This window comes from Convolutriloba macropyga, chromosome 11 (assembly GCF_964194025.1).
Source record: "Convolutriloba macropyga chromosome 11, txConMacr16.3, whole genome shotgun sequence".
NCBI lineage: Eukaryota > Metazoa > Xenacoelomorpha > Acoela > Convolutidae > Convolutriloba > Convolutriloba macropyga.
Genome location: NC_134478.1, coordinates 8,066,360 through 8,093,141, shown reverse-complemented (window position 1 = coordinate 8,093,141; position 26,782 = coordinate 8,066,360). Strand labels below are relative to the sequence as shown.

At 35.1% G+C, this 26,782-nt stretch overlaps 2 protein-coding genes across 2 annotated transcripts in view; one reads left to right on the top strand and one right to left on the bottom strand.

Moving 5' to 3' along the window:
* Positions 1-26,782, top strand: part of LOC142349484 (coiled-coil domain-containing protein 89-like) — a 188,827-nt gene that overhangs the window by 105,719 nt on the left and 56,326 nt on the right. The gene's annotated exons all lie outside the window — the stretch shown is intronic.
* LOC142349020 (dnaJ homolog shv-like) overlaps positions 1-26,782 on the bottom strand; it is a 69,018-nt gene that overhangs the window by 15,357 nt on the left and 26,879 nt on the right. Inside the window, exons 4-8 of the mRNA XM_075400422.1 lie at positions 19,749-19,821; positions 17,639-17,790; positions 13,006-13,148; positions 10,122-10,251; positions 8,982-9,104 (exon numbers count right to left, since the gene is read on the bottom strand). Of these exons, the coding sequence (XP_075256537.1) occupies positions 8,982-9,104; positions 10,122-10,251; positions 13,006-13,148; positions 17,639-17,790; positions 19,749-19,821 (621 nt within the window). The remainder of the gene's footprint in view (positions 1-8,981; positions 9,105-10,121; positions 10,252-13,005; positions 13,149-17,638; positions 17,791-19,748; positions 19,822-26,782) is intronic.

Here is a 26,782-nt window from a genome sequence, read left to right as displayed (position 1 = left end):
TCCTGCTAAAATTCAAGATCTCTGAATCTTCAAAAACATTTCATTGTCTCAAGACACTATCCAGTATCCCTATTTCAAGCTTTAAGTAGTTTCACTGGCTCAAAAAGATCCATAAACTGGGAACATGATAATATTTTCTAAAATTTGAAAAAAAAATTAAATTTTACCAAAAAATTGCTAAAGCTGGAGTCATTAAAATATTAAAATCCATTTTATTAACTCCAGAAACTATGCGGCAGCTTATAATCAAACCTTTGAGGTCCCTAGGACCCTGGTGCCGGAAAAAATTCAAAAAGATTCAAAAACTTGAAAAAATGCAAATATTTTTTAAAATTAGCTGATATAAAAATCTTGAATACATTTCATCACATCTAAAAGCAATGCAGAACTCTATAATCAAACCCTAAGTTGCATAAAAAACTGCTAGAATTTGTGTTAAAGTTGAAAACTAATCCATGGCCAAAAATGTCAAATAATTAAAAAAAAAAGGCAAAAATTGTTTAAAAAAAAGCTAAACTTCGTGCTGTTAAAATCTTTTAGGACATTATATTTCCTTTAGAAAGTTACCCATTTTCAAACCCTAGAGGAGGTTCCTTGGCACTGGAGGCTGAAAAAATCTAAAAAAAAAAAACAAAAATTTTCAAAAAACGAAAAAAGCAAGTTTTATAAAAAAAACAATTGCTAAAATTTGTGACATTAAATAGTTGAAAAACTATTATGTGACCAAAAGTTTTCCAGTAACTTATTATCAAACACTAAGGAACTTTTCTGGCCCTTGCGTCTGGAAAAACCTGAATAATGACAAAAAATGTTTAAAAAAATGAAAAAAATTGTAAGTTTTGTGAAAAAGCAAGCTAAAATTCGTGGTGTTGAAATCTTGAAAAACATTCCGTTACATTTAGAAACTATACAGTAACCTATTGTCAGTCATAGAGGAGGGTCATCGGCTCTTGAGGCCTGAGAAATCTAAAAACTGACAAAAATTTTCAAAAACTTAAAAATGTAAAATTTATGAAAAAAATTTGTCGTATTAAAAAATTGAAAGCTATTCCATGGCAAATAAAATTTCTTTCAGTAACTTATTATCAAACTCTTAAGGACATTTTCTGGCTCCTGCGTCTGGAAAGGCGAGAATAATTAGAAATAAATGTCAAAAAATTCAGAAAATTTGCACTTTTTGTCAAAAAATGCTAAAATTCGTGCTGTTAAAATGTTGAAGCCATTCCCCTACCACTAGAAAATATGCAGTAAGCTATTAAAAAAAACTAGAGAAAGTTCCTTGACACTTAGGGCTGAAAAACTCAAATGACAAAAATTTTCAAAAAGATGGAAAAAATTGCAAAAATACAAAATTGAGGCAAAAAGCAAGCGGTTTTTCGTCAGTAGCTAGCCACGGGGGGTAGGGTGCACCGAGGTCTGATGGATGCAGGGTGGGGGAAACACTGGGGTGGGGGGCGGCAACAGCGCAGTGGGGGTTGGGGCAACAGTGGGGGGGTCACCAGTGAGCGTGTCTTCAACCTCTAAAAACAGCCATTCACACCATAAGTATAAGTCTCCAAAACAGTTTGAGCTGAAACAGAGCCGAAAGACTCTATGAGCACTTAATGCCCGCTGGACGCTACCTGTTTATCCCGTTTTTGAGGATGAAAAACCAAAAGCGTCAGACAAAAAATTGGTCAAGCGAAAAATCGCATAAGACCGACAGGACTAATATAATTGCTACAAACTTCGTTTGTGAGCAATAAATTACCAGCCAGAAAGAATAAAATGGTTTCACAAATTGAGAGGAAAATAATAAAAGAGCTCAGAAACAAAAAATGATTAAAGATCTTTCAAAAAGCTACTTAAAATTTTGATAACTTCCTCATGCTCTCCATGACCAATTTGTCTAGCCAACTCAGCCCAATAACTATCGTGCGGACTAGCAGCAATCGGGTCGGACAAATAAAAAAAACAAAGGCCAAAAAGACTAAAGATTTTTTAAAAAATAGTAACAAGTTGCCAAAGTTCATGAAACCAACTTAGTTAAACATAACAAAAATGCGCTATTAGATTGGCGCATTAAGCAACGCATAAGATGAGACAGAGCTTCAATACCCCAAACAGTATTTACAAAACGTCAAAAAAGAATTTTCAAAACGCAACAGGCAGATCGTCAGAAAAAAAAGCCGCAATAGCTTCGTAGATATACAGTCCTTAAAAAATACAGAAAGAAATCCAGACCAAAAAAATACTCTTTTAGATTAAAGGATATGTTATATTTCGATTAAGAATCTGTATAGGGTTATTGCTGCCTCTATTAGCTGCTCTCAAATAACCTAAAATTAGAGTGACACACATTCACTTGACCTTATGTCTTTGAATTAAAGTAAAGAAAAGGCAATTTCAAAGTGAGGAAGTCATTTTTGAGAGTGAGATAAGTCACGTGCCACCCAAAACTTTATAACGCAAATGAGGAAAAAACTCTCTACACTAAGCACGCACTTCAATTGAAATTGCACGAGTGAATGAACAGACAGATGTTAAGTGGTTTCGACGTCATATGGTCGGAATAAAAAACTTGACGACGAAGCAAAGAGCATAGCAGGACAAGTCCTGACTTACAATTCAAAGCATTTTTACTGAATAAACAAAAACTAGACCTAGAACGGACCAAAAAACTAGACCAAAAATCAGATCAAAAACGTAAAAAAAACTGAAAATCAATGTCAAAATGACGCATGTGAACAGAAGACCATTTGCGAGAAAAAATTGGTTCAAACAAAAAACTAGGCCCAGAATGGTCTATAAACGGACTGGTAATACCATTTAGAAAAAAATCCGATCCAAAAAATCAAACATTAATATTTGAAGTGAAACTGCCGCATGTGAACAAAAACCACTAGCGAGAAAGCGAATTTTTGTTCAAACACTGTTTTCTCAATCTACTTTACAACTGGAATGAAGAAATTTCACGCCGCAAAACCACTGGTTTTTTCGCTCCACTACATGTTTCGGCGTGACCAAAATCACTGCTCCAAAATGACTTCGAAAATCATGAAAAAGTGTGAACAGATCTTTAAAAACATATCAGGTCAAATCTTGACGTACAACTCAAAGAATTTTATTGACTGAACAAAGAGCTAGACCTAGAACGGACTATGATCGAAATGGGCAACCATTTCTAAAAAATCAGATCAAAAAATAACAGAAATCAATGTCAAAATGCCGCTAAAAAACCCCTAGCGAGATATGGAAAATTGGTTCAAACGAAAAACAAAACCAAAAAAACTAGGCCTAGAATGAAATGAATGGATTGGAAAAACCATTAAGAAAAAAATCCAACCCAAAAATCAAACATAGCTGGCAGATTGCCAGAAAATAGCCGCATTAGATTCGTAGATCGGCAGTCTAAAAAAACAGTAAAGACAGACCAAAAAAATTCGTCTTTTCATTGAAGGCTGGTGTTACATTTTGATTTAAAATCTGAACAAGTTTTTGCTGCCTCTATTAGCTGCTCTCTAATAACCTTCATTTCCTTCATTTAGAGTGACACACACCCATTGGACCTTATCTCTTTGAATTAAAGTAAATAAAAGTCAATTTCAAAGTGAGGAAGTCATTTTTGAGAGTGAGTAAGTCAAGTGTGACCAAAAATTTAATCACGCCAATGAGCAAAAGAAAAAGCTCCATTGAGAGGGAAAAGTGACGTCACGCACGCACTTCATGTGAAATTGCATGAACGAATGAACAAAAAGCAGATTTGAAGTGGTTGTGACGTCATATGGTCGTAACGAAAATCGCGAGCCACGAATTAAAAAAAACATAGCAGGACAAGTCCTGACGTACAATCCAAAGAATTGTCATTGACTAAACAGAAAAACTAGACCTAGAATGGACTATGAGTGAATTGAGAAAACCATTTTTAAAAAAATTAGATAAAAAAGTAAGAAAAAAACAGAAAATCAATGTCAAAATGCCGCATGTGAACAAAATAACCACTAGCGGGAAATTAAAATTTAATTCAAACAAAAAAATTAGGCCTAGAATGAGCTGTGAATGGATTGCGAAAACCATTTAGAAAGAAGCTGATCCAAAAAATCGAAAAGACAGTAAAAATCAGAGTGAAATTGCCGCATGTGAACAAAAAAACCAATACCGAGAAACCGAATTATTGTTCAAACACCGTTTTCTCACTCTACTTTAAAATTAGAGCGAAAAAAACTCACGCCGCAAAACCACTCGCTTTTTCGCTCCATTTCCTTTTTCGGCGTGACCAAAATCACAACTCCAATTTGACTTCAAAAATCATGAAAATGTGTGAAGAGATCTTGAAAAAAGACAGCGCCCCAATACAATTCAAATTATTTGAATTGTAAAAACATAGCGGGACAAGTCCTGACGCAACATTCAAAGAATTTTCATTGACTGAACAAAAAACTAGACCCAGAACGGACTATTAATGGATTGGGAAAACCATTTAGAAAAAAATCCGATCCAAACAATCGAAAAAACAGTCAAAATCAAAGTGAAATTGCCGAAGGTGTACAAAAAACAACTAGCGAGAAAGCGAATTTTTGTTCAAACACCGTTTTCTCACTCTACTTTAAAATTAGAGCGAAAAATTTTCACGCCGCTAAACCACTCGCTTTTTCGCTCCACTTCCTGTTTCGGTGCGACCAAAATAACTACTCCAAATAGACTTCAAAAATCATGAAAATGTGTGAACAGATCTTAAAAGACAGCACCCCAATACAATTCAAATTCTTTGAATTGTAAAAAAACCAAGAGAAGGCCAGTAATAGTCTCAGCTATCGCGCCGCGGCAATTAATAAATTATTACGGCTTAATCTTCACACTTCCCCAAAAATCTTACAGCTTTCTGCTTGTCGGTCCGTATAACCTGATGTTAATTCAGGGCCAGCATATCGCATCGATCACCTTCCTAACGCCTCTACACAGCTAAGTAAAAAAATTCGTGAAATAAAAAAAACTTCTCTGACGTGGTAGGGAGCCTTCAGGCGCTTAAACGTGCTGACAAAAACAGCTAGAGAATAAGCAACGAGTCTGACACACCTTTCCAAACACACGCACCATCGGTGGCACACATTAAAACAACTGTTTCAATCGCGATATCGTTCGTAGTCATAAAAGACCGACTGACGTCGGTTGAGTTGCGTTCAAACGAAATGCAAGGGATATAATTTTGAGGGGGTGTAGCGCAAACTTTTTAATGGGTTCAAAAAATAAGAACTCCGGAAACGACTCGAAGGAGAAAAATGCCCATACTTTTGACTACACAACTAGAACAACTATTGTGAATCCTTAGCCTCCACAAACGCCATAAAAAATTTAAATAGGAAGAATAGAAACGGCATTCAAAAAAGAATTGAATAAAAAAACTAAAAAAAGTACAAAGAAAAATAAAGCCGAGTAACATTCCTTTCCAATTACGGCAATGGAAAGCTCGCAAACCAATGGGCAAGTCATAAAAGGCTAAGAAATTTGTCTAAGACTAAGAAAAAAGAAAAACGGCAAAAAAATAGGAAAAATGGTTCAAAATTTCTCAATTTTTCTGTCAATTTTCCAAAGAAAAGGATGATTTACACCAATAAAACTTTAGTCAATTAGTAAATGAATATTCCTTAAGTAACAAGCTTCTATTCAAATCCCACTTCAAGCATTAATACTAATCCTAATACTAAACCTAAAACTAATACAATATCATAATCAAACCTCATAACCATCAAAAGTTGCAAAAAAACTGCTTTTAAAAGCCGCACGTGAACAAAAATTTCGCTCGCTTAGAAAAAAATTTTTCACATCAATTTCTCGCTCTCTCAAAAACAGAGGTGTGAACGAAAACCACTCTCTTTTCGCTCCGCTCTTCACTTTTGTTCAGCCCCAAAATCACTCCAAATATTTTCACGCGTTTCGTTTCCCGCTTCAAAAATCACTCCAATAAAAATGATTAAAAAAAGGACTTCAACAATGCTCCTCTTCGAGTCGTATAAAAGACAGCGCCCCAATACAATTCAAATTCTTTGAATTTTGAAGAAAGCAGGAGAAGGCCAATAATAGCCCCAGTCATCGCTGTGCGCTATTAAAAACCAGCAAATTGTGATATAACTTTGCGTATAAGTTGGCATTACCCTACTTGTAACCCAGAAAACAGAAAAGAAAATTTCTAGCTTGTTCAAGAGTGTTCTGGATGTTTGGCTCAACACAAAACTCATACGTGAAATACTGCTCAATTTGGGGCCTAAAATTTCAAAAGGATCTATGACCACTGGGCTTTATATGTCTGTCTCATTTTGAAAGCTGAAAGTCAGGGGAAAATGTGTTCTCACATCTCACAAAAAAGAAAAAAGGACATGGTACGTTACAATCCAAAAAATTGAATTAACTAATAACCTGAGCAACAACATTTGTGCATCAACATCAAAATTTGGCACCCAATAGAGCACATGACCCTAAACAAACGGTATCTAAGTCGATAGTAAAAAAACAGCTTATGCCGATAAATTTTAAAAAATACGCCACAAAGCCATTGGTGTTCTTATCGAGACTAAGCGACAAGAAAAGCAACAAAAACAGACCAACATTCTACGAATTGGTTTTTTAAACAGAGTGTCAAAGTCATTTTCTTTGCTGATTTTCTTTTAAAGATAAGCTAAAAAACAGTTGCCCTTGTAGCAGCTGCTTGCAAAAACACAAACATAGCCGGCAGATTGCCGGAATAGCTCCGAAAGAATAGACCTGCGTGCCATATAATAGAGATAGAAACTGATACAGATCTTATTGAAAAATCGACGCCGCTTAAAAAACTAGGTAAAAAAAATTCAGCGATAAATTAATAAAGCTTGTTAAAATTCATTCCGCAGAAGCCTCTTATTAGGGACCTTTACTGCACAAAAAAACCTAAAACTTTTGCTAAAGCGAGTGAAAAATGACGTCACGCGCGCAAATGCCGTTAGTGAGAGGAAAAAGTCATTCAGAAAATTTGACTTTTCAGCTTGGCTGTGTGAACAAAAGTAAACCGAAAAAAGAGCGTCAGACGACTAAACAAAAAACATAGCAGGACAAGTCCTGACGTACAATTCAAAGAAATTTCAGTGAAAAAACAAAAAAAACTAGACCTAGAACGGACTATGAATGAATTGGGAGAACCATTTAGAAAAAAATCAGATCAAAAAATCGGAAAAACAGTAAAAATCCAAGTGAAATTGCCGCATGTGAACAAAAAACCATTAGCGAGAAAGCGAATTTTTCTTCAAACACCGTTTTCTCACTCTACTTCAAATTTAGAGCAAACAAATTTCACGCCGCAAAACCACTCGCTTCGCTCCATTTCCTATTTCGGCGTGACCAAAATCACTACTCCAATTTGACTTCAAAAATCATGAAAATGTGTGAACAGATCTTAAAAAAAACATAGCCGGAAGAATTCCGGAAACGACTAGAAGTGAAAATCTATTTAACAGCCATCCAACTACTCATAAGAAAAAACTTGCCTCCACTAATTTATGATTTTTTCGAAACCAAACCATAAAACAAAAAAGTAAAAACAAAAAAATCAAAACTGTTGAAATATGATAAAAAAATCTAATAAAATTTTATCATAAATTGAGATCCCAAAATAACAATCTCTGCAAAAATTACAACATCAAAACAACTATTACTTACTAATACCACTTAAGTGAATGTTTTAAAAATACTTGAGGCCAAATTATGTAAAAAAAAGCTCTTAAAAACAACTTGCAATAAAAAACTGGAAAAAGTTAGTAAATTTCTTAATATTACAAAAGATTAAATCCAAAGAAAAATTCTTTTCAGCAAATAGGGCATCCAGATGCTCGCAGAACAATAGACAAGTCATAATAGTCTAAGAAACTTGTCTCAAAAAACAGAAAAAAAAAACCCGAAAAATTGCAAAGAAAAAACTTAAGAAAAATAGTTCCAATTTTCGCCATTTTTTGTCATATTTCTCAACAAAAAATGATTCATATCCAAAATTGCCCATACTTATTACTAAACAACTAGAACAACTATTATGAACCCTAAACCTCCACAAATGCCATAAAAAATTAAGGAATAGAAACGGCATTCAAAAACAAATTCAACAAAAAAAAACTATAAAAACTAAATGAGTTTTTTTTTAATAGTACAAGGAAACATAAAGCCGAATAAGGTTTCTTTGCAATTAGAGCAATGAAAAACTAGCAAAACAATGGGAAAGTTATAATAGGGTGGGTAAGACACTTGTGTAAGATTAAAAAAAGAAAAACTGCAAAAAATGAGAAAAATGGTTTAAAATTTATCAATTTTTCGGTCATTTTTCCTTAGAAAAAAATGATTTATACCAACAAAACTTTAGTCAATTGGTATCTGACAATTCCTTAAGTAACAAACTTCTAAAACTTCTATTCAAATTCCACTTAAAGCAGTAGAACAAAAAAAACAGGTAAAAATCATTAAATTTCGTCTAAAAGTCAGCAAAACTGATCAAAAACCTCCAAATTAGCATTAAAAATCAAATTAACTACTTGAAACCTTCAATTCCTATCAAAACAAACCTAAAACTAATACAATATCATAATGTGCGCACGTGAACAAAAAAAATTGCTCGCTTAGAAAAATTTTTTCACACATCAATTTCTCGCTCTCTCAAAAACAGAGGTGTGAACAAAAACCACTCTCTTTTCGCTCCGCTCTTCACTTTTGTTCAGCACCAAAATCACTCCAAATTTTTTCACGCGTTTCATTTCCCGCTTCAAAAATCACTCCAATAAAATTGATTAAAAAAAGGACTTCTACAGTACTCCTCTTCGAGTCGTAATAAAAAGGACTTCTCCAGTACTCCTCTTCGAGTCGTAAAAACACAGCGCCCCAATACAATTCAAATTCTTTGAATTGTAAAAAACCAAGAGCGGATGTGAAACACAGAAACATGTGAGCCGTCTTGTTTATTATATTAGCAATGATCTGAAAGTCGTCCTTACCTTGTGTCCATCTAAGTGCTCGATTTCAATGTTGAATCCGGTTAGTGCCTGTGTAAGTGAGATTGTTATGTTTGTGTACAGGTCGTCTCCCTTCCTCTCGAACTGATCGTGTTTCAAGGTCAGCTAAAAGGTTCGCCAATGTTTATGAAAAGTAAAACAATCTCGATTTTTTTTTCAAGAAAATAACTGCGACTAGGAGCAGAATAACTATGTCCCATGCTAAAACACCGTGCCATATTGTTACCAAAAGATTCCGAAACTAAAAGTAATTACGGTACTTTGAAAAGACCACACTAAAATATAACCGACTACCGTCGGACGAATTACTCTCGACCTACAGGCCGTTTTGGGTTTCACTTTAGCTACTTGAAGCGCAGAGATAGCCCCAGTGGGCGTGGACAATAAGGCCAGTGGAGGCGAAATGAGGGCAGAGTGAATGATTTTCAACTTTGAAGTCATCCTCCGAAAAAGAGCCACTCGAGAACGGATCAGTAGGTCTAATGCTCTCGCTGGTAACGTTTTTCTAGTATTTTTCAACACCTTATACAGCGTGATTTCACTGTAATAAATGTCAGTGTTTTGATGTCATGCATAAGAGATCAATTTAGTGTCATATCGTGCTTTAAGACATGACAATCTGCCTCCTCAAGCGTTGTTCAGCAGTTTTGCTGAACTCTTCATTAGAGCTTTTTAAAAGAGCTGCTCAGAGCTTTAATACTCAAGTGCCTTACCAGTTTATCCCGTTTCTAAGACGGAAATTCGACTTAGATATTTTGCATAAAGATACGCACATGTTCACAATAATTGCTTCAAATTTGGTTCGAGAGAAATTGACAGTTAATGAGCATATGGTAATCGTTCGCATATTCGCTCGATTTTTTTTAGGTGTAGCAGGTTGAAGTATTTGAATATCTTTAGAGTCTAATGAAGCCATCAATGACAATTACAATTTTTACGGCTTATCAATTTTTAACCTTTTTGCAAAATTATTGGCCATCACAGGAGCCTGTTCTCCTTTAATACTATCTCCGCCATACAACATATGGGACACATGCGCGTGTGTATTAACAGAGAACAAATAACTTTTCTAACTATTAGACATCGGGAATGTTGATACTAACAAAGATTTAATTGACTCACGATTTTGATAATGAGATCACCCTGGTCTCCATCGATGTGAGGTTCTCCCTCCCCCACCCACCTATACTCGCTGTTCTCTCTCATCCCAGGCTGGATTTCAAACTCAAGAGTCCTCTCCTCATTAACTAATCTGCAAACACGAAAATTCATAAGATGACCATCTAGATTCTATGCATCACAAATCAAACCAAAATACCCAATACGGCTTCCTGGATACCATAGATGGATGCTTTATCTATATCGCCCCTCGATTCTAGCAGCAATAAACGTTTCCATGATGAGCAAATAAAAATGTGCTGCACAAATTAATATCAACACAATTATAAGGAGGGGTAATAACATTCACTATTCATTATTGGGCTCTATAACGTATATCCCCCTCACCAATTACAGTAAAAATATAACACAGTGGGGTGAGGGACGATTTCGAAGAAGGGCTCAAATGGGAAATATTTTAAACTAAAATCATTTTTATATGTCTAAGATATTGGTTCGACACCAAACTTGAATAGTGAAGCGGCTACAATAAACAAGTAAGTTTTGATGATATCAGCTTTAGGTTTTCCATTCAAAATATACATGGCAGATTGATTGCCGGGATATAGCCGCCATTGATTCACATACCCCCGATTGGGATTGAAAACAACGAAACTTTAATGTTGTACAAAAACAATTTTAAAATGCACTATTTTGATTTAATTTGTAGTTAGACATTCTCCTGTCATTAATGAGAAACTCAAGGGGCTAGTATCATAACCAATAAGCTTTGAGATGATAACGAAGACTTAAAAGAAATAGGTTCAAGTAGCGGGTATCTAAAATTTGGCTTTATGGGCTTATCCCATTTCTATTTATCATTTCATTTTCCGATCCGCCACTGACCTCGTTTATTGTTTTACAGAGCAAATTCTGCTTAAAAGCACTTTTAGTGTGAGAGAAGAATTAAACTGGCCCAGAGAAGTCAAAACGAGACAAACTGATTAAAATCGGAAAAATTGCTCTCGAATGACAGGCCGGGAAATTTAATTCACGGGCTGTAGCCTAGACAAATTATGGCATTATGCGCGCGAACACATCAGTCGAAGGCAGGTTTCGAACCCCAACTTCCTGGGTCCGCTTCCGTCACCTCGACTGAGGTATTAACAACTCGACTCATTCGAGCGCAATTAACAAGCCCCGAAGAAAGGCAAGGTGAAAGAAATTTGGTCGAAAAAGAACAAAAAAAACATAACAGGAAGATTTCCGGAAACGACTCAATGAGTGCTTTCTGTCGAAAAACAACCATTTCAGAACTAGACACTGACTCCAATCAACAATTTAAAAAAACTGCAGTCAATTAATGAAGTAAATAACCTCAAAAAAATAACCCTCAAAATTAAACAGAGAAAATAAAATTATTTCTAAATTATTAGCCAATTTTCAACAAAAATACTGTTTTTATTGCCAAAACTGCAATGAAATGATACCTAAAAATTTCGTTGAGTAAGAGGCGTCGATTCAACCCCAAACCGAAAAAAGAGAAAACACTATCAATACAAGAATAAAAATAGTAATACAACCCGTTCAATTCTCTTCACCGAAAAATAGATAAAACTAAAAACAAACATAAACCGAATAATGTCGCAAAAATTGCTCTCCAACGACCGGCGAAGCCATCTAATTCAGTGGCTGTAGCCTAGATAAATTTTTCTTTATGGATGGAAAAACAGTTGACCACACCGGGATTCGAACTACGGACCTCTCACGATCCCTCACCAGAAGCACTGCCCACTCGGCTATCAGTCCCTTCTTATTGCTATGCGGCAATCGTTTTTATTTTAGCAACAAGCTTTACTTCGGAGTGAGAACAATAGAGATCAATCAAAAATGAAGAACGAAAGCGTTATAAAGTCACTTGAGAAATCAAAGAATGTTCAAGAAAAGCGCAAAAGTCAAGCAAAAAATTTGCATTAAAATCACGCTTACAATAAGTGCTATGAACTTCGTGCAAGAGCAATTAAACAACCGCCTAATTGCGGTCGAATTGCTCACAAACGACCTGCGAGGGGTTTTGGTAGTAGCCAACTGGGGCTTAGGGATGCTAACATTAGGAGGGGGTGTTGACTGGAATGTGGGCAACTGTTGGGGGTGGGTGGTCAAGAGATGAGAGTGGAGTTGCGAGGGCTGGATGAGGTGTTCAAATCGACAGTTGGAGGAGGTTGGGCAAGGGGAGCGTTGAGTGGGCGGGTAAGTGGGGTATAAGGGGGTGACTGAGGGGATGTGGTGACGGGAGGGTGGTCAAACTTTCAAGATGAAGAACAGCTCTTCACAAGTGTCTCTTTAAAACAGTTTTAGTGAATCACATTCTTAGAGACTTGTTAGGCGTAAGGAAACAAAAGAACTTAATGCCCTCCAGGCGCTACCTGTTTATCCCGTTTTTGGGGACGAAAAGTTAAATTGGTCAGACGAAAAATATCATTAAAAAATACACCAGGACTAATATAATTGACTTCTTCATTTGAGAGCAATTAAAAACTGCCCGAAAAAATCGCGTCTGAAAAAATTTCGCTTAAATTTTGCTTTAAAAATTTCGCTTAAATAAATCAATTGCTCGTTCTCTCGAAAACGGCGGTATGAACAAAAAACCACACCCATGTCACTCCACTCTCCACTTTTGTTCAACACTCCAAAATTTTCCGCGCGTTTCCTTTCCTGCTTCAAAATGCACTCCAAAAAATTCATTAAAAAACACTTGTCCAATACTCCTCGAGTCCTAAAACTTGCGCCACTATAATAGCCAGTTGAAAAGACGCCAGATTGCCAGCACTATTCATATAATTACTTCTTAACACTGCAAACTTCTGTCATTCAGAATTTCTCATGGAGATTGTTGATAAGTACTCACTTGACATTGGGGCAATCTTCGCACACAGTCTCCTCAAACATCTGGAATCGGCCAGGACCCATAGACTGAGTTCGCATCTCCCTTCGACAGTTGCACTTTCTAGTTCCAGACGCTGGCTTCGGAATTGGCTTGTTACGCACAATCTGAAATATTCAACAGTCTTACCAAAATGCATGCTTCCAATAAACAATAATTCTGAGAGCAAGTTGATCAACTTTGTAGTAACCAGAGAGCTACACCTCCATTTGCCAATTGGCTAAGTGTACCGGGCATAGTTGAAACGAGGTATGATTCTTACAGCAAATACACATCCCAAACCACTCTGCAATCTAGCATTGTCGTAGTTTACAAATTATCCCCAGAAATGACAATTGACCGAAAGCTAGGCCCGGATTGCAACCCTTTAACCTAAGTAGACATTGAAACAAAAGCAGCAAAAAGAACTGAACATTTTGCCGCTTCTAAATGCTACACAGCTTAATCCGTAGTTCCTTTTTGATTTACATAAGGAAAATTCCGCATATATTAAAATAGCAATACTGATTTTTACTGTCTAGTATGTCATCAGTCCATTAAAAAAAATAATATCAATGGCGTAATCTTCAGTACTGATGAATCCTTTTGATCATACTGATAAAATGGCAGATAAGACATGACCAACAAGCGGCGGACGAATGACTTTCAGACAACAGTTGCCTGGGCATTTAATTATAGCCTCCATAAGCTTGCTGTTTAGGTATGTAGGTTGGGTACGATGACTTTTCTAAGGGTCTTCAGATGATGTTATTGCATCTTATTGAAGACTGCAAACGTGATTTTAAATAAATAAAACAACCTTGGAACACAAGCGAATTGAATTTTAATAGTAAACTACCACCAGCTGCGTCAAGATGCTCAATTTTCTGAATGAGGCAAAATTATACCAGGCAGAATTCCACTAGAAAAGCGTGAAAAGTGAGGTGAAAAGCAAAAAAGGCAAAAAAAATATTCTAGAAAAAGTCCTGAAAAACAATTCCAGTATTTGGAAGACATTTCCAAAACATTGACAACTTTACCAAAATATGACCGAAAAATCAGGGTTCAAAAATCGGGGCGTAAAACATCAAGAAGGTTAGTTGAAAACACATGCAGCAGCCAAAATCCTTAAAACAAACATTTACTTTAACTTAAACCGTCGAATCATTAAAATTATCCAACCAGCATCATCATCATTCTAGACAAACAGCGTGTATAATAGCATCCTCAAGACAAATAGCAAAATTCTAAAAAAAATAAAAGAAAAACAATAAACATACCCGGCAGATTGCCGGAAAATAGCCGCCGTTGATTCCAATAAGCATGATTGGGATTGAACGAATAGAATATATTGAAAAAAACAGATTTTTGTACAAAAATATTTTTTAAGTCCGATTTATTTTGGCATTTCGTAGTTGAACATACTTCTGTTTCTTAGAGAGAAGCTACAGGGGCTACTATCAACACCAATAAGCATTAGAGGTGGTAACTAAGACTTATAGGAACGACGTTCAAATTGCGGGCATCTAAAATTGGGCTTTATGGGTTTATCCCGTTTCTATTTCTGACTTCAATTTTTTATACCGACTCTGTTCATTTTGAATTGCTTTGCTTAGCAACTGATGTTCAAATTCACTTTTAGCAGAATGAGAGAAGAGAGAAACTAGCCTAGAGAAGTCAAAAAGATTTCACGCAAAATGTCAAAAAAGCGGCAGAATGGTAAAGCGAAAAAAAAGTTTGACGAAGTAAAAAACAAATACGAGCGCAATAATAGCCGGCTGAGAAGATGAGGGCGGCTATTAAAAACAATCAACTAGCGTCGAGCGAACTGCTCTCAAAAGACCGCCGAGTGGTTGGCATTGGCAGTAGTAGCCACCTGGGGCTTCGGGATGCTAGAATTGGGATATGGAGGCGTCAAGAGTTGGGGGGATGGGCGAGCGGAGGGCTCAAATCACCATGTAGAGAAAGATAGGAAAGGGAAGAAATGGACGGTGACTGAGGAAAAACATTTAAGAATGACAACCGCCCTTCATACCAAGAAATTGTCTACCCAAAAAATTCGTTGAATCAAATACTGAGAGACTTATGAAGATGTAAGGCTTTAAGAGAGCTGCTCAGCCACTTAATGCCCTCAGGGCTTTAGATGTTTATTCCGTTTTTGAGGACGAGAAGTTATAAGGGTCAGATGGAAAATTGTTCAAGCGATAAATTGCTTTAAAAAACCACAAGACTAATGTGATTGCTACACAATTTGTTTGAGAGCAATTGAACAAAGGAAAAGCAGAAAGTTACAGCTATATTTTTGATATTAAGTGTGATAAATTGGCCGCTAAAACGAAAAATAAACGATTAATACTGAAACTATTCTCATAGATGAAAAAAATCATTTGAACCTCTCACGAATGGAAAAATCACCAAAACGGCAAGAAAACTCCAAAAACTACATCTTCAAAGAAGATGATTGAATACCAATTCCTATACAATGAAAGATTAAAAAACTCAAATTTGTAAACTCAGAACACGATGTCACTGAATAACATCAAAAGCGGGAAAACACAAAGGTCAAAATTCAAAAAAAACAGTAGTACCAAAAATAGAAAAAGACCAACAATATACATGGTACAGCATTCGAAAGCAATTAAACAAGGGTGACTGATCCGATTTAAAACTATAATTACTAAATAGGTTTAGGCACTATTTTAATATTCAAAAGTGCTTTAGTGCATAATATTCAGAACAAAAATTTTCTGTCGGGTATTAGCTTTAATTAAAATGGTAGTCTGTTCCACTCATGAGGAATTGAATGACTACATAATCTCTTTCCAAAGAAGCAGGAATTCGAAGGATGTATATATACTGGCGTCTGGTAACATTACCATTACCAAGGAAAAGGGACCTAAGTTAATCGGGAACTCGGTGCGGATGATGAATTACACGATGGCCAAACAGAAAAACTCTGAAAACAAAACGTTTTTGTTCAGGTGACCAGTGTAGTTGCTTGATGAACCTTCAGATTGGTATTCCGGGTGACAGTCGGAATATCAGCCTGCACAAACAGTTCATTATCCGTTGCAGCAGCATAACATATTAAAATGCAATAGATAATCCGCGTAATAATTATTACAATTACGCGCTAAATTAATACATCCTTGTCAGCTGAGTCTCTGATAGAATATATCTTTCGTAACTTGTAGTAGCAGATCGAGCTAACTGAACTGATCTGCTTTGAAAATAGAATTTTATCACCTAAAATGAAGCCAAGCAATTTTACAGTATTCGAAAAACTGGATTCCGAAGGTAGTCAGACATCAGCATTAAAAAGTTTGGTCCTAAAAATTTCATGAAATCTGCTTTATTAGTATTCAGATTCTTTTCACCAAAATCAGATTTTTTTTGAAAAAAGGAAAGGAAAATTTATCAGAATAAATTGATTTTCAGCCATTTATACCTTCAAAGCCAGTTAAAAAAAATTTTCGAAATTATAAATCTTGAATATTTCAACCAGCTCTTACCATTCAGAACTGCTTTACTCTGCAAGGGGGAAAACGGGAACACAATTTCAGAGAAAGCAGCAAAATTAATATCTAATTTCTTTCAAAAAATTTTGCTATTGACATTAAAATGATCACATTTGCTATAGAAAACCCAACCAATCTGCGAGTAAACACAGAAAGATTCACTGAACCTTCAAATCAAAACACAAAACAATAAATCTTCAAATCCAAACAATTAAATGCGCAAAATAAAAAATGAAAAAAATTTAAAACTATTTTTGGTTAATATACTTAAAGCCGATTACTTCTACTTCGAAGCTATGAATTGGAGGATCTGGGAAAGTAATGCAAGACAAGAGATCAATTTTCACCGTTTCAAAGACAAGAGAAACAGGAACGAAATATGAACAGTTTTTAAAAAAGGGCCAAAAATCAAACTTTTCTCTTAAAAAGTTTGTTAAGGCCATGAAAAAAAGCGTCATAGTACATTGCAAATTTTATCACTTCTTTTGTGGAAGTTATTGATTTTAAGTTATGACAAAAGATCTCTAAAATAGTGAATCTGTAAGCTACTGTATGAGTCTACATTTGCGGTCTCGTGCAGAAAAACAAATTGTCAAAAATTAAACAAATTAAACAAAATTAAACAAAATTTTCGGTCATAGCCGTGCAGAAATAGCAATACTTTTATCGAAGAATTTAACAAGACAACTGGGTTAACTTCAGCGAAGTCTAGGTGCTAACAAATTGAGGCTGTGTGAGGGGGCGGACTGAGGGGGTCAAACTTTTGTGATTAACAACCGCCCTTAACACCATGAAATTATCTCCTCAAAACAGTTTAGGTGAATCGCCTTCTTAGAAACTACTAAGAAGGTCCAAGTTTAAGAGAGATGCTCAGCCACTTGATGCCCTCCAGGCTCTACCGTTTATCCCATTTTTGAGGACAAAGTTAAAAGGGTCATCGCATTAAAAAAGACAACAGGACGAGTATAATTGCAAAAAACTTTATTTGAGAGCAATCAAAAAGCCAACGTCCAGCAAAATTTCTAACCTTTTCAGACTATATATTTCAAAACTACCAAAACTTCTATAAAATATCTGTTATGATGGGAGGAAAGACTAACATCAACAAAGTTGCCAGAGTAAAGTTCTTCCAGAGTAACTGTGATTTTGAGCACCACATCTTCTCCCTTGGGAGTGTCAGTGTTCTGTCGGCCACCACCACCTCCGAATCCAAATCCGAAGCCAAAGAAATCCGAGAAAGGATCGTTACGACCTGCGACAAATGGAAAATTTCAGTTTGGGAACTACTTCTGAAATTATTTGCTTTCTTGGATTCTTTACCCTCATTCATGAAATAATCTTTCCATTTAATCTTGTCATTTAGAAAAAGTCGCGCAATTCTTGCAGATATAGGGTACATGAATCAGTTATTGAAGAAGCATAAAGATAATTGGCATAGCTAATATTAGATAACATAACCGACTCGAAGTCGGACGAATTGCTCTCAATTCTATTAGACCTCAATTTCGCTGTTAATAAAAATCAACAAGTTAGGCCTGATCACTAATTTGGAAAATTGATCAAGCAAGATGAAGTCATAATTTCATACTTTTTATGCGTCATTATTTTCAAGATTTCTAATTTCACACTAATTTCAAATTGAGATCTAATTGCCTTAGGCTTCCCAGAACTTTTCTTTATCATATACTTGTCTCCTTCTTCAGTCAAGGAGGGGCAAAACGTTTACCGAGGTGCTTCAAATGGCCTTATTACAGCCACTACTACGATCTTAAGACTGAATTTCTAAAAAAAAATGAAAATTCTGGCTTAAGTTTCATTTGAGAAACTGCCGTCAATTGAACTCAGCTGCCCAAAAATGTGAATAAGAAAACCATTTCCATCACGCAAAAATTAAAGAGGACGTAAATGTCAATCAAACACTCAAAAATGGCCAGGCAAAAAAAAACGAGTAAGCAAAGGACTGGAAATCTTCTTGGGGCTGAAGATTTCAAATGAAAGCATTTGAAGTTATTAAAGGCCATTTAATAGATTTATGACCAGTTAAAAGTATCTCCTGCATTTTTACTAGACTCTAAATACAGAACTGCTGGCGTCAACGCATGCTACTGTTTGATACTCTGAATGAGAGAGCTAATTTACATAAACATAAACCGACTAAATCGGACGAATTGCTCTCGAACGACTGGCGACTCAAACAATTTAAAAAGGGGAATTTGCTAGAGAAACTTTTTTGGTGCATAACCTTCTGACTCGTAAACTGCCGTCATTTGAGATCTGCTGCTTAAAATTTAAAGTAGAGACCTTTTTATATCACACAAAACTTAAAATCTCAGGACCGTAGAAATTAATCGCAAAATCAAAAACAACAAACCTCTCTTAAACAAAAAAACCGTAAAATAAAGGTTAAAACAAGTTAAAAGTTGAGATTAAGGTCATTATGTACAGTTAAAAGGCAACTTAAGGTCACTCAAGGTCAAAAAATATCGTAAAGATGGTGGTTAATAGTTTTTTTCTGAAAAAATGCTAAAAAATAAAAAAGCAAAATTTTGCAAAAAAGTGAAAACATTTTGCTCAAAAGAGACACACGTGACTAGAACAACAGCTTCAACCTTCGTTCAGGTACAAATTCAAAACATTAGGCAACTGAGACAAAGCATGTATTCATTCTTTTCTAGTTTGGCCAATGGTGGAAATCAACTAAATGGTGTTCCGCCAAATGAAAAACTGATAGAATACTTGCCAAACCAATCTTCTGTGCTACAATATACCATGCAAATAACAAACTACCTTCTTTTCAGGTTAATTTTTCTTAAAATAACCAATAAAAATGTCCCAAAAATCGAATTTCACGCTTGAGAGTGGAAACTTCCAGTCGCGACTCAGAGGAAATTTCATCATTCATTTTAGCAGTTAGTTTTCAACATTAACCCTTGGAAGTAGGGCATCGGCTTACTTTTCCATAGTTTGTTACTTATGGATAATAACAGATTTTCTAATAAAAAGAACTTTCACAACAAGGTAAATTTCAATACGATTAATATTATGTTTGGTATAGAAAGCGAATTTACTAATTTTTGTACAAAAAGCTCTCATCTTGTACCAATGTGGGCTATTACTGTTGTAGCCCCCCTTTTTACAGTAAATAAAAACAGTAAACCATGACGTGAACTCTAACTTCGCTGGGGGTTCAGGACTGGGAAAATCACTTACCACTGCCTTGATCCTTCAGACATTCTTCGCCACAGCGATCATACTGCTTACGTTTGTCCTCGTCTGTTAGCACCTGAAACAACATGGTCTAATGCAGTCTAGGTCGTTGACTTGTAAGAGGTAAACCTCGGACTAACATTCATTGCTTCAATGTGCTTAAATACGTGAATTCACCACCCATGTTAAAAATTTTAAAGCAGTTCAACGATTGCATCAAAGCATCGTCAACGAATATTGAATTTTAACTGTGTCCCTAATAGTTATTTGCTAGAAAGAATGAGAAATGCAACTTTTAGGAAGTTTTTGCCAAGTAGACAAAGATAGCAACATTATAAAGATAGCGAAAGCGTTATCTTGTCTTCTATTTGAGCGTCCCTCGGAACTAGAGGAGAGGTGAAAGGGTGCTCTGCAAAGAAATTCCTATTCAAAAATCGAAAATATATTTTTTTTAAGTATATTAAGATGGCAGGTTAAGTTTTAGCTATTTACAACACTTTTGCAAAAATGTGGAATTCAAACGAGAAAGCTATTTCTATGAACATTGTTTCAATTGAATCTAAGTTTCAATTCAAACTTAGAGTTTTTATCTCGAAGATCTTTATTAAGCCATCAATGAGTTAAACAACATTAAATCTTTTGTTTAAGTTATGAACGCTTGCATTTCGGCCAACTAATGCTCATTTTCATTAACAACTATTTGCCATAATTGAGACTTCTCCAAATCCAAATGAAGTCCTATTTCAAACACACTACACTGAAAAACCGAAAAAATTTGGTTGTTCAAAACAAAAAATTCAAAACAAAGTACTGCATCTCACAGAAACCGCTATTTTTAAAAATGATAATTAATACATCAAAATTTTTTGTATCTTTTGAAAGCCTTCAGCTCCATTTCTCATTTAAAAAATCCTATGAAAATAAGACTGTTTAACTATCAAAGTCAGCAATTGCTTTTGAAAGTTCATATCTGACAGACCGACGATCACAGTGCGTTAAAATTGGTTCCAATTTCTTGGCAGATATCCTTATCAACCATCATTTTTCTCAGGGCACTGTTATAGGACCACTAGATGTTGGTAAGTTCTCAAAAAAACTTTTAACAATGACTGCGATGATGGCCAATTTGCAGCCGATACTAGTATTTTGTCTATATTGTTGCAAGGACTATAATTCTGAAAAAGCTTGAAATAATTTGACAAACAAAAATTAACTGAACGTTGCATGAGTTAAATCTGGATGAGACGGAACTGTTTGTTTACTGATAAAAAACAACAACCGCATATTTGATATAAAATAACGCTATATAAATTTCGTCACGAGGATTATGGCTATTTTGGGTAAGATATCCGATACCAGTAATGCGGATATCTTTTATTCCGTAGAAATTTTTAACAAACTGTCAGCTAACAATTTACAGCACACAAATCTTCACACAAATAAACATTATTTAAGAACCATTTATAAACTCAACAGTTCAGAAGAATCAAAATAAAAAGGTTTTGAGTTTTCCTCTAAACTCAACTTCAGATGTGATTGATTTCAACTCAAATGGCAATTTATTCCATTCAGTTGGCAATGTAAAAAAAAATGAAGTAAATCTGTCGTTAGATCTAAATTTTCAGGTAACATGGTTCGCGTAACCAGGCGGTTTCAATGAAACAGTTGCGACAGCTACACGTTTTAATAGGAGCCAATAAAGTTGAGCACAAAAAATTATGTGCGTCAAAAATTTGATAACAGTTGGCATTTTCAAAAAAGCTGAACTTTTGCCAGCTACATCAATTGTTCCGACCCACTTTAGTGTGGGAGAAACTATATAATCAACTAGGTTTTTTTGTTCAGTCAATTTTCGCCGATCGATATATTCATCGTACAGGGTTGTGCGCTGTATCAATCAAAAGCTTGTCAACCGAAGAACTTCAATTTAAAAAAGACTTTTTTTGAAATTAGCTTTTTCCGAGGAGTTATGGAGGTTCAAAGCTTTGTGAACGCTAGCCTAACTACGTTTTCACCTTTTCGTTATTTTTGCTTAAATATTGATCAAATTTTGCAAAATATGAGAAAACTGTTAATTATAGTCTCATTGGTTTTACGTTTAAAAATAAAGGGGAGTTGGTGAATTGTTTGAACTAAGAGTTTTGGCTAAACTTAGAGGCAAATTTTGACGCAGAAAAGTCAGCATTTTTTTATTCCTTTTTCATAAAAACATCAATTATGCCTATTTGGACAATTTAACCGAAAGTGCAGATACATAAACTGCTTCCACAATATTCGTTTAATCAGATATGGGCTTATTGTACCTCCGGTTCCTCAGAAAGTTTTCTGGAAATTTTGCGTTCCTTCGTTAATTGGAAACGATATTTAAAGAAATGCATAATTTATTTTTAATATTTGATGACCGTCGTTTGCCAAAATAAACTTACTTAATGTTTTAGGGCAATTGCGTTTTTTTAAGAGGGGCAGCGACAGCAAAGCCAGTCTTGGTCCCATCGTTGATTTTCGCAATGAAAAACGATTCGAGTTGTATTTTCGGTCTGTCCTTATTTTCTTCATCACAATTACAGGCAGGTCTGTTTTCATTTAAAAATTCAATTAATAGGAGGTCCCATTTTTGCTTCAGGTCCAATGAATAAAAATTGTTTTTTGACTAAAGTTCATGGTTTTTTGGCTCCGACTAACTGTTTTCATGAACAATTATTGAATTCTTGAGTTTTACCAGCATTTAATGTTCTGTTGTAGTCTTATGACTAACTCTAACTAAATGAATAAATCAGTATTGAGAAAATTATTAAAGAAAATATCGAATGCCTTTAACTGATACATAAGGGTTTTTCGGTTACACAACTTGACTTTTTGTCAAATTAGCTAGTTCGGTAATATTCTGAACATTTTTGTTCTTAATGGAGAAGTAGCAAAAGCAGGACCAGTTTTGGTCCAGTTGTAGAATTTTATTGTAAAAAAAATACTCGGATTGTAATTGCGCTTGTTTTCTTCTTTGAATAACTTCTGCCTCTTCGTTTCTTTTTTATGTCAGTAACAGACCAGAACGATTTGAAAGCAAATTTTGAGTTCTGCCTGTATTCATTGTTAAATTGTAGTCTTTTGACTTAGTGTCGCTACTAAGTCCAATCGGCTTTATATACATTGAAAACCTATATACCACTTTTAATTAGATATCAAGGATTTTAAGTCTTATGGTCTTAAAATTGTTTAAAAAATAATGGTTTTTTCACATTTGCCACCTTCAATTTTCTTTCTGCCAGCTTTTAGCATAGTCTCAGTAAAGAGATGCGTAGCATTTTTTCAAGTGAATTATACCGCAGTCTAATTTTTATTATTTAGATAATGGTTTTTGGCGTTTATACTACGAGTTTTCATAGTTTTTTAAAAACTTTCCGGCAATTCGTGAGGTTCTGTTTGCTGTCGTGTCCAATCATCACGCTAATGACACATTAAAGACAAGTCGCAAATGACATCAATGGCGTTGAAAAAAGCCGCAATTGATTATATTTTAATAGAATAAGCAAACTTATAGTGAACAGATATTGATTTTATAAGCTTCCGCACACACTTTATAAGTTTCCTAGCAGAATTGAATTGAGTTTTTGCCTGTATTAGTTTTTTTGGAGTCGTATGACATTCTGGACTCTGACAGGCCGCAATGGTCAAGAAAGCATAAATGAACTCATTAGCAAATGGCTTTCATTACCTTGAAATTAATTGTTTTCAAAAAGTGTAAACTTATTTTCTAAGTTTGCAGTATATGTTCTCTGTCTATTTGTTAATGATTCTCAATAAAGACAGGTCCTTGCAAGTCATTTGGTTTAGTTCAGTCTTTATCTGATTCTATTTTGACTTTTTCATTAATTTTATTAAATAGATAGACGATAGGTTTTGAACATCTTGTTGTTTTTATTTGATTTTGTTGTTTGCCTGATCTCTTACTCTTCATAATGGTAGAGATCAAGGGCCCTCTAATGTTTTCTGGTTTAATTCGGAGAGGTGTGGGCTTCTGAGTCTCCTTAATTCAAAGTTTATTTTAATACATCACAAACGTTTTGAAAGTGCTATTAGCTTGCAAATCGAGTGAAACAAAACAATTGGCTACAATATCAATCAAATACCGTGTCGTACAAGATCAAGAGTTCAAAATGAAGTTAAAAAAGAACAGAATTTTTTAAAACAAACATGAGAATATCCCCTCGAACAGAAAACTGGCACCATCAATGTGACACTTTTACGCATTAAGCCGAAGAGCCAATCGTTAACTGTGAATGTGATTTGATTTAATGGATTGGCAGGCACGTGTTCAATCGTTGGTTACAAAATGAAATTCACGTGCTTGAATGAAAACATATCCGACTTACTCGGGCGAAGTGCTCTCAAACGACCGGCGAGCGGTTGACGACGTCAGTAGCTAGCCAGGGTTTACTGAGGCTAGCGTCACATAAATTGAAGGGGCGTAAGGTGAGCGCAGCGCGGATGCAAAAGTGGATTTGGGGGAATGATGTGGGGCGGTGGCGGTGTGGGATCAATTTCCAAGAACCGCATTTTACACCATACTCCAAAACAATTTCTGTCAGTCGCATACCTGAAGACTAGTGGGCTGAACGGCTCTAATAGAACTTAATGCAACTGCGCACCAACTCTTTTTCCCGTTTCAGAAGACGAAAGTCAAATGGGTCAGACAAAAAATCGGCCGATCGAAAAAATGCATAAAAAAGACAAACAGGATTAATATATTTGCTACAAATTGCTTTTGAGAGAAATTAACAATGGTTTCCTTAAAAAGGCCTGTTAAGTAATTTATGATGAAGAAAAATTTTCTATAACAGACTGTTAATGAGGATCAGAGATGATGACATTACGGCACATAATAGCAGCTGAAGTGCGGCATCAACAAAAAAAGAGAGAAGGAGATAGAGTTAAAGAAAGCTTAACCGTGAACGAGAAAGAAGGAAAGAAACCCTAACGATACAGAAAGAAAGAGAAATAGGAAAATTTTCGATGATGGGATTCGACTCTGCAACTTCTAGTTTTCTAGCCCTGTTAGTAAATTAATCATATAGAAAAAAAAAACTAAAAAAGGCAAAATTAAAACAAAAGTTTTCAACTTTGCAGTAAAAAAGCTAAAACATTTTTGGTCTCGAAAGTTCAACCAAGTAACCTATCTCCAAGACTTGAAAAGTTTCGTTGGCCAGTAAAGGTCGTTAAACTCAGAAAAAAAACAAAAAAAATCGAAAAATTTTAGGAAACAATTGCAAATTTTAACAAAATCTTGTTGAAATTCAAGATATTAATATCTTGTGAACCATCTCATTGTCTCAAGAGACTATCCAGTATCTCTGTTTCGAGCCTAAAATAGATTCAATGGTTCATAAAGATCCATACACTTGGAACAAAAAAAATTTACCGCAAATTTGAAAAAAAAACATCTTAAAAAATTGGGTAAATTTGTGATATCAAAATCTTGAAAAACATTCTATTACATCTATAAACTATACAGTAACATATTATCAAACCCTAGTGGATGTTCCGTGGCTCTTGAGGCTAAACAAACCTAATTTATGACGAAATATTTCCAAATGCCGTACAAAAATTGCAAGTTTTATTTTTTAAAAAAATGCTAAAACTTGCGATATTAAAAAGTTGAGAACTAATCCAGTAAATTATTATCAATTCCTAAAGGAAAATTTCTGGCCGTTGTGGCTCAAACAACCTGAATAAAGACTATGTCCAAAATTGAAAAATGGCAATAGATGTTAAAATTTTGTAAGACATTCCGTTATGTCTAGAAATTATATAGTAACCTATTTCCAAATCCTAGAGGAGGTTCCTTGACTTTTGAGGCTGAAAAAACCTAAAAAGAAACAACAAAAAGTTAAAAAACTTAAAAAGCAATTTTTATCAAAAAAATTGCTTAAATTTGTGACATTTAAAGTTGAAAAACTATTCCGTGGCCAATGAAAAATTGTCAGTAACTTATTATCAAACCCCTTAGGAGGTTTTCTGGCCCCTGGGTGTGGAAACACCTGAATAAGGAAAAAAATGTCAAAAAATTTGAAAAAAAAAATGGCTCGTTCTGTCAAAAAGTGCTAAAATTCGCGAAGTTTAAATGTTGAAACCATTGAATTACCCTTTGAAACTATGCAGTAACCTATTATTAAAACCTGGAGGAGGTTCCTCGACACCTAGGGCTGATAAAATTTAAAAAAAAACCAAAATTTTCCATAAGCTTGAAAAAATTGTGCAAAATAGTATAAATTTGCGTGTTTTTACCAAGCGGTTGTTTGTCAGTAGCTAGAAACGGTGGTTGAGGGGGGGGGGGGGGGGGGGGTTTGGGGTGCATCGAGTGCTGATGGGGGTGGGGTACAATGGGGTGGGGGGAGTAAGAGCGTGGGGGGGGCAAAAGGGGGGTCAACAGTGGAGGGGTCTGCAACCTCTGAGAACCGCCCTTCACACCATAAGTATAAGTCTCCAAAACAGTTTGAGCTGAAACAGAGCTGAAAAGCTCTAAGAGCACATAATCCCGCTGGGCGGCGCCTGTTTATCCCGTTTTTGAGGACGAAGTCAAAAGCGTCAGACGAGAAATCGGTCAAGCGAAAAATTGCATAAAAAAGACTGACAGGACTAATATAATTGCTACAAACTTCGTTTGAGAGCAATTAAAAATGTATATATCACCGCTCTTTTAAAGCACCCAACACGAAGTACTGTAAACGTAGCATACTGCACGTAACCTATAAATGTTAGTTTTCGTAACCTATAAAAAATTCTATAAACAGCGATTTAGAAAAATTAATTGCAATTAATTGGCTAGACAAAATAAGGAGCAATCAATTAATTTAATTGGCAAAACATAAAAGTCAATTATTGCAACAATTGCAATTACTGATCAATTAAATTTGATGTTCCGTCAATTATTTTTTTTTCATAGATTTAAGAATAATTTTGCCTTCATTTACCCAAAATGTAAGCAAATAATTATGTTATCAGAATTATTCAATTTCTATTCAACGACAAAAACTTTTTTA